The sequence below is a fragment of the Amphibalanus amphitrite genome, unplaced genomic scaffold (assembly GCF_019059575.1).
Source record: "Amphibalanus amphitrite isolate SeventyFive unplaced genomic scaffold, NRLGWU_Aamphi_draft 000253F_arrow, whole genome shotgun sequence".
Taxonomy (NCBI): Eukaryota; Metazoa; Arthropoda; class Thecostraca; order Balanomorpha; family Balanidae; genus Amphibalanus; species Amphibalanus amphitrite.
Window position 1 is genome coordinate 647,698 of NW_024881748.1, and position 12,963 is coordinate 660,660.

The 12,963-nt window shown below is 44.2% G+C and overlaps 1 protein-coding gene across 5 annotated transcripts in view; it reads right to left on the minus strand.

Annotated features, from left to right (window-relative positions):
• Window positions 1-12,963, minus strand: part of LOC122386475 (putative uncharacterized protein DDB_G0277255) — a 51,440-nt gene that overhangs the window by 15,384 nt on the left and 23,093 nt on the right. For 3 of the 5 annotated variants that reach the window (XM_043375706.1, XM_043375704.1, XM_043375707.1), the window contains 2 exons: window positions 10,827-10,865; window positions 2,228-2,417 (listed from right to left, as the gene is read on the minus strand). In XM_043375706.1, the coding sequence (XP_043231641.1) occupies window positions 2,228-2,417; window positions 10,827-10,865 (229 nt within the window). Of the gene's footprint in view, window positions 1-2,227; window positions 2,418-7,957; window positions 8,027-10,826; window positions 10,866-12,963 lie in introns of all 5 variants that reach the window. The other 2 variants (XM_043375705.1, XM_043375703.1) reach the window with 1 other exon arrangement.

A 12,963-nucleotide genomic window follows, 5' to 3' on the forward strand; every position in this document is an offset into this window, starting at 1 on the left:
ATGATTTGCCATGCTTGTGATTAGAGCGTCCATGGAAATGGCCTACGCGTGGATCTAAGTGTTCTTATTTGTGGTTGGTGATGTGGCTTACCATGTTCATATATTTCGTTGTCTTTGAAGGTTCGAATATCTATTTGGCAGCTTTGGCATTTGCTGGGATGAAATCAGCATGAGCTTAAGTAAATTACATGAATAAAGTAAATTATATGCTCCATGAAATCTCTGTGAACTTGCATTGCTCTTGACATTCCGCATGGACACTCAACTCGACAGCCTGGCCGCTGCAGGCGACTTGCACATTGATGGTGCAATGCTGATAATACCGCAACCCGATCGGGAGGACGCTAAATGGCAACCACGCTCCGTATTTGTGAATAGCATGTTCTCAAATTGTTTGCAGACCAGAGATGACATTCTGATCGGCGCCTTTCACTTCATCTGGGGTGGTCTGAGGCGCTGTGGCGAACTTCAGGTGAAACACGCACACGAATCGGCCAGACGGTGAAAAGAAGGGGAGTACTGAAACGCGTGCCAGCTATAGACGGGGGGGGAGGAGTGAGCCACAGCGCCGGAGATCGGCTCAGACGCAGATGGGCGAACGGGGGGCTCCGGGTGCTGCCGCGACGCGCGACGCGCACCCTTCGCCCCATCCGGCGCGCAAACAAACACACTCATACAGTTTTACAGGCAGATATGTGCGTGGATCTCAAACGAATGGATCCGGGACCTGATCCGGATATGTAAATGGGACTTAAGTGATGCCATATCAAAATGTCACTTGTTTTGCACACAGCTGCTCTGAATGCAAAGGCAACATTTTGATCCTGTCGAGAGATCCAATGAGGTCACAGATCCAAGTACATTTGTTGAGCGATTTTTGTTTGACCACGAGTCTTAGATGCAAAAGTATGGAAACATATAGTTGATCTTCTAGAACAAAAATATTTAAAACTAATTATCTACGCCGGAAATCAATTCAAGAGGGGAAATTTTGGCATGTGCAAGTGCTACAGCAAACTAGAAAGCGCCGAAAGCATCTCAGGACAGCAAAATAGTATCGTAGCATTCCCCCTGAGCCAGAGCCAAAAACAATCCAAGAACCTTAAAAGTAGAATAAAACTGGTGGTCAATGAAACAAACATAAAATATATCGAAAGGTTATATCATAAAACGTGTTTTACATGTATATCCACTTGACTTGTTCTCTTTATTACAGCAATCAGCTTGTAAGGAAAAATTGTGTCATGACGTAAAAGGTGAATGCTGAATTATTGAGGAATGATATCGTAGATGCCACCAACTATGGGTTAACACAGCAACATCTTTTTAATATTATTTTGAAATGAGGTCTTACCACGGATGGAGGGTTAAACATAAAAAAATGCAAAAGAAATGCGCCAATATGAATTTCCTATTTAAACTGTGCCTCGCGCAATGAGGCGTTACCTGATCGGAACAATAGAAAAGATAGGTACCTATATTTGTATATCGCATTGATTTATTTTTAGTCCTCGGCTCATCATCATATCGGAATATTGTTTTATAAGCAAATTTTACTAGTTAAAAATTTTACAAGTACAAGTATATCAACTTTAAATTGTTTCCGTCTTTGATTATCTGAGACAGAGCTGAGCTTTGATTATCTGAGACTTTGATTATCTGAGTACCTGGGGGAAAAACTTCCGTATTGCTTCTTTGCCAACTATTGCAGCCAGACTGTTACTACAGATTTCACATGGCATTCAGTGCAGTGTGATTAAATGCAGTGTGATATATTGTAGTGCAGCGTAGCTCAGCATAATAAAATATAGTACAGCGTAATTCAGTGTGGTATAGTGTATGTACAGAAGTGTAATACACTCAAGGAACAAAACTTTACGAGTATGTTAGTGTCATACCTCACGTGGTTCTTTTCTCGTGGACCCCATCAGACCGTAGACCCATGGCTGGGATCCACGCACATGCCTGCAGTATGGCCACACATACACACAGTAAAATGTATGACACACAGACTGCCAGCCAGAGGCTGCGGTCCAAACAGAGCGTTGTTTTTCGGGGCGGCTGAAACCCAGCGGTCCAAAGCGGCAGTTACGCCGAAATGAAGATGCTGCGCCGGCCAAGGTACGCCGGTAGAGGCGGCCCCCGCAGGGGCTGCGCCAGGCAAACAAACTACTGTTGATGGGGAGGGAGTGGCCAACGCTCTGTTTAGCCCTATGGAACATTGTACCTGGGAGCCGGGCCAGCTGCTCTTGCAGATCGCGGATGTGCTTGATGGCATGTTCGATAATCTCTGTCTTCTCGATTCGTCCTCGTCCTTTCCGCTGGTGACAGGAGGGTACCAGGTGCGACAAGTTGACCAGGCAGTTGTTCATACGATCCCGCCGCCGCTTCTCGATCACCCGATGAGACGTTGGGTCCTGCCAGGCAAGGGGCGCGTCGCTCGGGTCTCAGAAGCCGAACACGACATGCGGACGACAGTCAACGATCATGCCAGCGTCATCGATGATGACCAGAGCGTCATCGTCGATGATTCGCGAAGCTACATTTCAAATATGTTTCGGACGTTTTGATCCAGAGACAAAATTGCGCCCAACGTTTCGCTTACATATGGGTAAGTACCTACATGCATGTGCTCCAGGCTCGTAAGAAAGTGATTATAGCTCCCTTAGGAATAACTACTTGGCCATAAGTACGGCGATCAATAAAAATGCAGACAAATAAATTAATTCGAAGCCACAAACTGCCTATTAAACTTACAGACGCTCATCACCAAGCAGCACTGGCCAAGGCATACTTAAATATGCTTAAATTAAGGATGGATCTTGACAAACACCTCAGAAACATTCGGTTTAAATTGTAAGCTCGCTGTCGTTAACAACCTCCCGGTAATAGCCCTAAATGTGTAAATGGATTGTATTGAATTTTTATACGTTTCAAAGAGCAGTGATTTAAAATTACAACATGTAATTGATAAATATTGAGTGGCAAGTTAATTTTACTTAATGCATTTGCTTTCTTATTGCAATCGCATGATTTGTCCATTACAGCGGACTTGTGACATATATATTTTGGGTTCCTCTGCACACTTAAACAACAATTAATATGCCTGCAGGAGCACAAGCGCACGGCCGCACGGAAACATAAATGTACACCCTTTTTTAATTGTCATTTGATAAAGTCAAAAATGAGAAAGCATTGCATCTATTGTATACTCCCAGTGTGAGCACAATTTGCTCTAAACGGCTGGTGCGCTATCATTCCAACCCAGCAGCAATGCAAATGCTATCAGCTGACAACTTCAGTCAAAACCCACAAAGCTAGGTTAGCATTTTATCTGTGTTACTGACAAAATGATGTACCTACAGATCTGGAAATCAAACAACATTATTCAAATAAATAGCCTTAACAATGCACTTGGAGCAAAGGTTGAGCCCTATCAAATGCTGCCCAACAAATGATGTCATGGTATTTCGAACAAGCAAACAGACTGAACCAGAGATGTTTCAGCTTTACCATAAAAAGACAGGTTGGAGACGCAATGGGAGCGAAAAGATGAAAATGTGACCTCATCTGGAATGAGCATGACATGAACATTTTAACGGAGCACACAAAACAAAGAATAAGACGCTGGTTGAAAACATCATCGTCTGACCTCTTGACAGGTGGCCGGTGGAGCTCCAAATCTGGGCTTTGAGGAGGCGAGTCGGACGTCGGCCCATACCGCGGTCTGGCAAACGGCTACTGCAACTGGAACAGCTTCAGAACGTACCTACTTACGTATCGATCTGCTGCAGGTGTGCTGGCGACTTACAGAATGCCCACACATATGTATTGCAACTCTCACTAGCAAATGAAGGGCAAAACGCCGATGCAGAACTATAGGCGGAAACACGATCCTTTGACAGATTCTTTATATAAATTTCAGGCAGTATTTAGAAGACATACGACTGTCAGGAGGATTTTCAGGACCTATGAAAAGTACGGCTACCTGGCATTCAGGTAGCAAAGGGCGATTTGATAAACAAAGACCAAAAAGCACGAAGCTGGTAAAATTTTAACCGTGTATTACTCCACCCACAACTTTTAGAGGTTCGTGCACTCTATTGAATATCGGTATGGTGCTGCAATCTTGGCTGCTTTCTTATTGGTTTGTATCCGACAATGCAAAACATTACATTGCGCGAATAAGTGCGCCAAAAAAGACGCAGTTACAGAAAATGGACGGTCCGCACAAAAAACAAGCATGCGATTGCAATAAGAATGAAAATAACGCAAATGCAGGATAAATCAGGAAACATAAAAACAGCCCTGGCCATTTCATGGCAAAAAGTCAAAGGCACGCGTTATATGTCGACAGAAGGCAGTGTGACTACACGAATGTCATTGACAGTGATTGAAAGTGACAGCGAGCTGACGGACGTAGATGTAGCGGCTGTTACAATTTCAGTGTCCAGTCTGCAGGTAACCACTTGCAGAAATTCGATATTTGTATATTTCATCTGCAGGTCTAGCCATGGAAGATATGTCAGTACTGCGTAAGGAATAACTTGACTAGTGCAAGTAACTTGACCAGGTCAGAAGACCAATTCATGACCTGATGACCTTGACCTTGAACGACCTCAAGGCACACCACTTGAGGAACGTAGGGCTTTGGGCTTTGAGCTTTCGGCTTTGGGCTGTTTGGAAGTATCTAGAGATGTCCAATCTGTCAAACAATTACTAGAGATTGGGTCCATTTTGCGACCTCCCTATAGTCCACGTTAAACGGCACATGACAAAGGGATCTAGAGAGCTCGCTTTTCCACTTGTTTTTATGCATTATCTTCCAAACCACTAGGTTTTCGACACCAAACTGCAATAACCTTTTTCTGTATCAATCTTATACCTTGTGGTTTTTATCATAGGTAGCACAGGCTTGCCGGCAAGGACGTTAAAAAGATGCCGTGTTCGGAACAGTAGTTTTCGTCATCAATGCACGTACGAGTATGTTACAGCAGTGTCGTCACCGATATATGTCAGTTACAGCAGCATCTGTCATTAATACATGTCGGTTACAGCAGTATCTGCCATCAACATATGTCAGTTGCAGCAGTGCCGTCACCAATACATGTCTGCTACAGCAGTGTCGTCGACGTCACCAATACATGTCTGTTACAGCAGTGTCCATCATTAAAATATGTCAGCTACAGCGGTGCCGTTACCAACATATGTCAGTTGCAGCAGTGTCCATCATTAAAATATGTCAGTTACAGTGGTGCCGTTACCAATATACAGGTATGCCTGTTACAGCAGTGTCTGACATCAAAGCATGTCTGTTACAGCAGTGTATCCATCATCAAACATGTAGGTATGTTAGAGCAGTCGTCACCAAAACATGTTTGTTACAGCAGTGTCCTTCATCAATACATGTCTATTACAGTTATGTCTGTCATCAAAATATGTCCATTAGGTACAATTGTGTCCACTGTCCATGCTTAATATATGTTTGTCGTAGCAGTGCCAGTCGTCAATGCATGTATGTTACAGAAAATCCACCATCAGTACCTACACTTTTTGTCACAGCAGTGTCCGTCATCGGTAAATGCCAGTTACAGCAATCTCCATCAACAATGCATGAGTATGCATGAGACTGTTACTACTGTTTTCTTTAACAATGCATGACAGTTGCAGGTAAGTCCGACAGCATTACATGACTATTGACTACACTATCGCGTCCAAAAATGGATCACTGTTATTGCTGTCTCTGTCGTCACTATATTTAAGTTGCAGCATTGTCCGTAAGCAATAGGTAAAGGTCGGTCACAGCAGTGTCTGTCATCAATACATGCCCGTTGCCGCAATGTCCATCAATGTATGTATGTTTCAGCAGTGTCGTCACCAAATGTCTGTTACGGCAGTGTCATCATCAATACATGTCTGTTGCAGCAGTGTCTATTATCAATACATGTCTGTAACAGCAGTGTCGTCATCAATACATGTCAGTTACAGCAGTATGTGCCATCAATACATGTCAGTTACAGCAGTATGTGCCATCAATACATGTCAGTTACAGCAGTGTCTGTCAGTCAGGAGTATATGCCTGTTACAGCAGTGCCGTCTCAGTGTCGTCATCAATACATGTGACATGTCTGTTACAGCAGTGTCGTCACCGATATATGTTAATAACAGCAGCGCCCGTCATTAAAACATGTGTCAGTGACAGCAGTGTTTGTCATCAATACATGTCTGGTATAGCTGAGTTCCTTATCAAACATGTATGTTACAGCAGTGTTCGTTATCAATACAAGTTTGCTACAGCATTGAGCATTGTCCGTCATCAAAACATTAATGTGAAAGCAGCGTCTGTCATCAATACATGTCTGTTAGGTATGGCTATTTCCTCATCAAAACATGTCTGTTACAACATGGTGTCCATCCGTCATCATTGCGTGCAGTTACAGCAGTGTCCACCATCACAAAAGGTGTGTTACAGCAGTGTTCGTTACCAATACATGTCTGTTACAGCAGTGTCCGTCATCAATACATGTCTGTTACCAGGGTTGTGCTTGACTCATGAGTCGAGTCAGAAATCTGACTCAACTCTGACTCAAATGAGTCAGATTTGAGTCGAGTCGGATAAAATGTTGAGCTGTTGAGTTGAGTCAGAGTTGAGTGGGACAAAATATTAAGGTGTTGAGTTGAGTCGGAGTTGAGTCAGTAAAATAGCTTTTGACATTGAGTTGAGTCAAACATTTAGGAACATGAGTCAGCTGACTTAACTTTCTAGTCTGAAGTTGAATGATGAGTCGAGTCGGCAAATTTTTTTGAGTCGAGCACAACCCTGTCTGTTACAGCAGTGTCTATTATCAATACATGCCTGTTACAGCAGTGTCTATTATCGATGCACTTATGTTACAGCCTATTATCAATGCACGTATATGTTACAGCAGTGTCCGTCAGCAAATCATGTCAGTAACAGCAGTGTCCGTCAGCAAATCATGTCAGTAACAGCAGTGTCTGTCATCAAATCATGTCAGTAACAGCAGTGTCGGTCAGCAAATCATGTCAGTTACAGCAGTGTCTGTCAGCAGGACATGCATGTTACAGCTGTGTAATTAGCGCACGTCTGTTGCTTATCTTGTGTCTGGTTTTTAACAGCGGCGAATATCGGTAGAGCCGAGACTTAAACCTCCAGGTTTCACATAAATAACTATGTCCTGCTGACCCGCTCTGGGCAAGATACAAACTCAGAATTTTGGCTCAATACTATCAATGAATGAGCGGAAAAAACACTAAAGTTCTAGCTCAGGCCGTTTTTGTATTAAACAGAAAGCTTGCCGACGAGCCAGGTCAATTTTAGAACAACATATTTTTTGGAAAGGAGGGAAGATTATGAGAATAGTTGATTCCATTACCAATCCGTTCTGATTATTTTGTTTTTCATAAATAGAGTGTCATTTCAGTGACCAATGTGCATTCATGTTTCCCTTACCAACAGACATATTCAGTTTTCTTGCGTTTTTACTTGCCCCAGATTTTAGTGATTTTATCACTGCGCTGTATGTATTTGCGCACCTCTCCATGCTTGACTGGGTTTACTTGAGCAATGAAACCGGCAAAATAAAACAATAAAATACTTCAGTTTCATCATCCCTGTGTCGTTGGTGAGACAGCCTGGAATATACCCAAACAGAGAGCCGCAACGGTTTTTATTTAGGTCCTTAAAATATAATCAATACTAAGGCGACACTCATGTTCGTCAAAAAGCAATTCATCAGCATGACGAATTGCTTTTGCTGAATCACGTCAAGTACGCCAGCTTCACTGACTTTCTAATCAGAAAATATTTCTGTCAGTAATCCGGTAGAACACAGAATCCAGTTTCAGCCTGTATTGAATGCAAATTCTTCAAATGCAAACATTCCAGACAGACCCTTGTGCAGCAGCATCTGAACTTACCGCTGGAAAGCACTCTTACTGTTTGGGAGTGAGCCGACGGGTAGAGGGCCGACAGCTCCTGGGACGAACCGGACACGCACAAACTTACCTAAAACGGAACCAGAGCTGATGTTAACCGACATTATAACCAGCAGCTAGCGCTCAAACAAGCAACGGAGGCGACTCCTTTGGACTCGTTCAGAATCGATGGCACCTAGCACTGACTCTTGTGAATTGAATGGCTGACTTCAGAAAGTCGCGCTAAGTACTTCATGATTAATATCTTCGCACACTCAACTGAACCCTTCGCAGGAAGCAGACACGGAGGCAGCCACGAGTCACCAAACGTGCACAACTGCTCGTGAAAAGAAAAAATATTGTGTAAGAACTACCAAACTTTTCGGAACTTTTAATTAAGTTGATCAGTGATCACCTACTTTATCATCGGAATCCAGTTTGGCCGAGCCACGTTGAAGGACAGACAAAGCTATCCACAGCAAGATATTTTGAGATTCCACAAGATTTCATAGCGGCTGGACGGTCTAATCTGCACGAATACTGACAGCTCGTTCGCATTATCTTTACCGGAAAAAATAAACAAGATAAAGCCCTCCTCGTGTAGGATTTAAGCAAAAATGTGTCTTGTTTCACCTATATTAGTTCTAATCCATCAATGTAGCTGAACAAATCAATTTACGTACTCTTGAGCTCATTTTTGAAGTCCTTAGTCAAAAAATAGCATGCTTATAAGGCAAACTTCAAGTCTATGGTTAAGCAATGAAATAAAGTCAAATGCTTTCAAATATCTGAAAGATATTTACTGCGCAAAGTAAATGAGTGCACAGTTAGTTATTACCCACGCCGTGACTCAGCTGGCGTTTCTACTCTACTCCTCTTTAACCCATGCCGTGCTGGGGGGCGTAAAAACGCCCCCCCCCCTCAGGTTTTTCGCGAATATATCAAAAACGGCGGCGCGCAGCACTGCCGTTTCTAGTACACCTGTTCATACATCATTTCCGCACAGGTTGTGAAAATTTCAGACCCGGGTCGTTCAAGGTCAGGTCACCAGGTCACATCAAGTGACCTTACCTCACAGAAGAAGTTCAAAGGCTCGCTTTAGTTACACTGACTGAACAATCATTTTGAAACTTTTAGCGATTGATATGAGTAACAGTATGCATTAAATGTATATCTCGGATTTCTTTTAATATCTTAGACTTAGGGTCAGGTCAATTTTGCGACCTCTCCATTATAAGTCAATGGGAGAAAATTGAACTACGCTTCTTGACATACTGAATCGGAAAAAATGCACCTGTGGCCCCCCTGTGTGCCCCTGAGGTCATCTCAGGTCATGAACCGTCACCAGCAATTCGTTGTCTATGACTTTTGATAAAGACATGCTAGAGCGATGACAACACGTCAGATGTGTTCAGCTCGACAATACGGATCGACTGACATGCAGCATGGCCCTTTCCGGTCAGGTCATCACCTTAACCCGAGGTCAAATTTTCCCAATGATCTTCCAAAGGTCAACAAATAGTTCATTTAGGATAAATGATAACAATAACACGTCAAATGTATATTTAAACACACAAAGCTTTCGGTATGAAAATACCTTGATCACTGTGTTAACAGAAATGAGGACAGAAATTGTCACCGGCAGATCTATTGATCTATGATCTATGTTTCGAGTGCTATTTTATATTTTTGTACAAGCTGCCGGTGACAATTTCTGTCCTCATTTCTGTTAACACAGTGATCAAGGTATTTTCATACCGAAAGCTTTGTGTGTTTAAATATACATTTGACGTGTTATTGTTATCATTTATCCTAACTGTCTTGGATATTCTACAAAAATAGTTCATTAGATGCGTCTCGACGAGCGGAGCACGATGCTGCCAAAAGTAATGTCGTGGCTCTCTTGAGTCAAAAGTTACTGTCGAAAAACATGTTTCGTGAAAACGGCTATTTTGACAGTGTTTGCCCTCTGAAGGCTAAACCGTTGACCTGAGGTCAAATCTGAGAATTATAATCAGAAAGGTATGTAGCAGGGCTATCGAATGCGCTTTTCTGCGGCACTGTAGCTCTGTTGGTTCCCGAGTTAGCCGTGGGCAGTTTCCAAAATTATTGAAATTTGACCTTTGATGGCCTCTGGTTACCTGACCTTTGACCTGACCTAAAAAGTGACCGAAATGTTTCCGTCATTATTTTTGACGCTCTTTCGATTGCCGCTTACTGCCTGTAATTGCGTGGCCTAGGAGCCGAGTAAGAGGGGGTGAAAACGCCCCCCCCCGCACGACACGGAAAACACAGGATACCAGCACGGCTGTCCAAAGAATGGTTGCGACCAGAAGATAATGTTTCGGCATCGACAAGTGCCTACTATAACTTAGAGTCAAACTGGTGAAGCAGACTCGATCTGCGCACACGTACTCACGTCGATGCTGGCGCCTGTCGCGCGCGTCGGGCGACGAACGAAAACCAAACTGCTAATCGTCAAATAGTGTTTGTTAAACGAAAAGGGCTCATCCGGAAGGAAGCAAATGAGTAAAGACCTTGTTTTCTGGAGTTTATCAAGTGTGTAAGACACTCATGTATTGGAATGCTAATTAGCAATCACTATGTGAGTTCTACGTCGTTGTTTTTTTTATCACAATTTATGCGGTTTTCCCTACGACATAAATAAACTGAATAAACTTTCACCTGCGGTTTAGTCATTAAAAGCGAAAAGCAATCAACCTTCGGGAGAAAAATCTCCAGCAAGTCTTGCAACGCTGCACCAGTACCATAAGACATCTAATTACAAGACAGTACATTGCAATGATCGACTTTCATATTAACGGCTATTTGTATATTAGAGTTACAGATAATGGCATTAATTTGCATCCACCGATGAACAGCGTACTTACCGGAGGAGGTGGATTTGCCATCGGCGTCTCCAAACTTCCCTGTAACAAAACACAGGGTAAACTGTTAATGTTACGCCATTACATTTGAAAACGGGGGCATGCACAAACACACAAATACTGATCAAAAAGCATCCGAGCATCTGCCCAACACGATCAATGCGCATGTTCGTCAAGTTCGAACTTGGCATACATGCTGCTCTCACCATGGACATAATTACTAAAAACAGGCCAACTTTTGGGTACAAATAAGATGTAAAATTCGTTCGTGTGCAGGAGGTTTCGGCGATAGCCAGCGATCGATCGAAAAAGATGATAGTATGTAAACAATTTGAGATTCTCATGTACGAGTGTTTGGCGCATAAAGCTTTGCATAATTTAATAATTCCGTCGAATTCGTCGCTGACTTTTACTTCAACAATGTATCGCCCTGCGTAGCTCATTTATTGCTAATCCATACTAACATGTTACTTGCAATGTACCACACTTCTTGGATTATATTGAAGCACAACTCACAGTATCATATTGAGAAACGTGGTCGTCATAGCTGGTTAGATTGGACTATGCCATTCGAAATAATTCTAATGGCGTGACATCGAATCGATTTGTCAGAAACAATAGTAGGGGATGTTGTTTCAGCAGCAGAAAAGTTGCAATCTGTTGTAAAATTCCACGGCCGATAATGGATCCGCCTGAACCGCTCGCTACAGACGCGTCGAGAGAGCGGCGTGGCTCCTGATAAAGTCGTTCGGCTCGGGCAGCGGAGCGGCCCAGTCCGGGGCCGGGGAGACGGCGGAGGGGGGAGGGGCGGCAGCTGCTCAGAGGTCGCGCCGTATTCCTGTCGCGGCAGCGCGCGGCCCGCACCCGCTCTGAATGGCAGTTCACTCCGGTCCCGGCCGGCGGAGGAGGGCGGCACTGCCGGCCCGGCGAGTTGGAGCTGGCCGCGCGGCTGCACTGGTCAATAATGGAGCCGTGGGCCGCGGGACGCCGCGTCGGCAGCCGGACCGACGGTCGTCGACGCTGCCGACGCCGGCCGCCGACACGTGGCCGGCAAACGTGACCGACGGGAGCGGTACTGAGTCGGGGCGAGCGGCCCCGGAGAGTCCAGCGGTACCGAGTCGGGGCGAGCGGCCCCGGAGAGGCCGCGACGACCCTGCACTCGGCATGCTCATTCACCACGGCTGCACTAAGTGCACAGTCAACAGAGCCAGGTAGGGGCGGCGCCACACAGGAACAAGGGAAGAAAAGTCAGGTATTGGAACGGCTCAACCTCTACGGGTAGCTGGTAACAACTATTCACCCCACACAGAGACAAACAAGCCAATGCCTCTAGAATATGCCATTCAATACAAAATACAATAAAATATTCATGTTGCGCCGCATGCTGTATATAAATCATAAAACTAATGATAATTATGACGAAACATTAGAAATCAAGGTAGCGTAAACCACCTCAGGACTTCAGTCTGAACTTCCTTGCATGTTTAGTGAACATCTATTCCCAACAGTGCCACGTGTGACTCGTGGCGTGGGCACGCTCGCAGCCAAGGCCGGTGGCACGTGTATGGCAACGTGCAGCGATTATAGGCGCAGTAGGCCGGTGACGCCGGGCAGATCAGATCACATTCATGCCGCTGGAGATCAGATGTATCGTTTGATGGTCTTCTCAGTTACCAAAACGCTTTAGGTATACATTGCATTATTTTTGTTAGAAACTCAATGTCACTGAAACAATCAGCTAGTGAAAATTAGAAACCAACAATAAAAATTAGGGCGAATACCTAGAAGGAAAAATACAGCAAATCTCTGGCTGGAACTATCGCTTTTCTACTAAGGCATGTCCAGGCGGGGTGGGGGGGTGGGGGGTAAATGGGACCACACTCACTATTTCTCCCCTAATTGAGCTTGAATCTCCCGCAAAAAAGGAGTATGTGTGCCGTGACGAGACACTTAGACTAGTGATTTAAGGTATCAGGTCAACCAGTGACCTTACCCAAAGGTCTCCGGTCTCAGGCCAGGTAAATTGCCCCAAGGTATGGATTCAGTTTTTGATATATAACTTCGCCAGAAACAGCTGCAGAGCCGAGAAGTTGGCACCAGCATGCTATTCATGTTCAGGCGCCGCCAAATGATATACTTT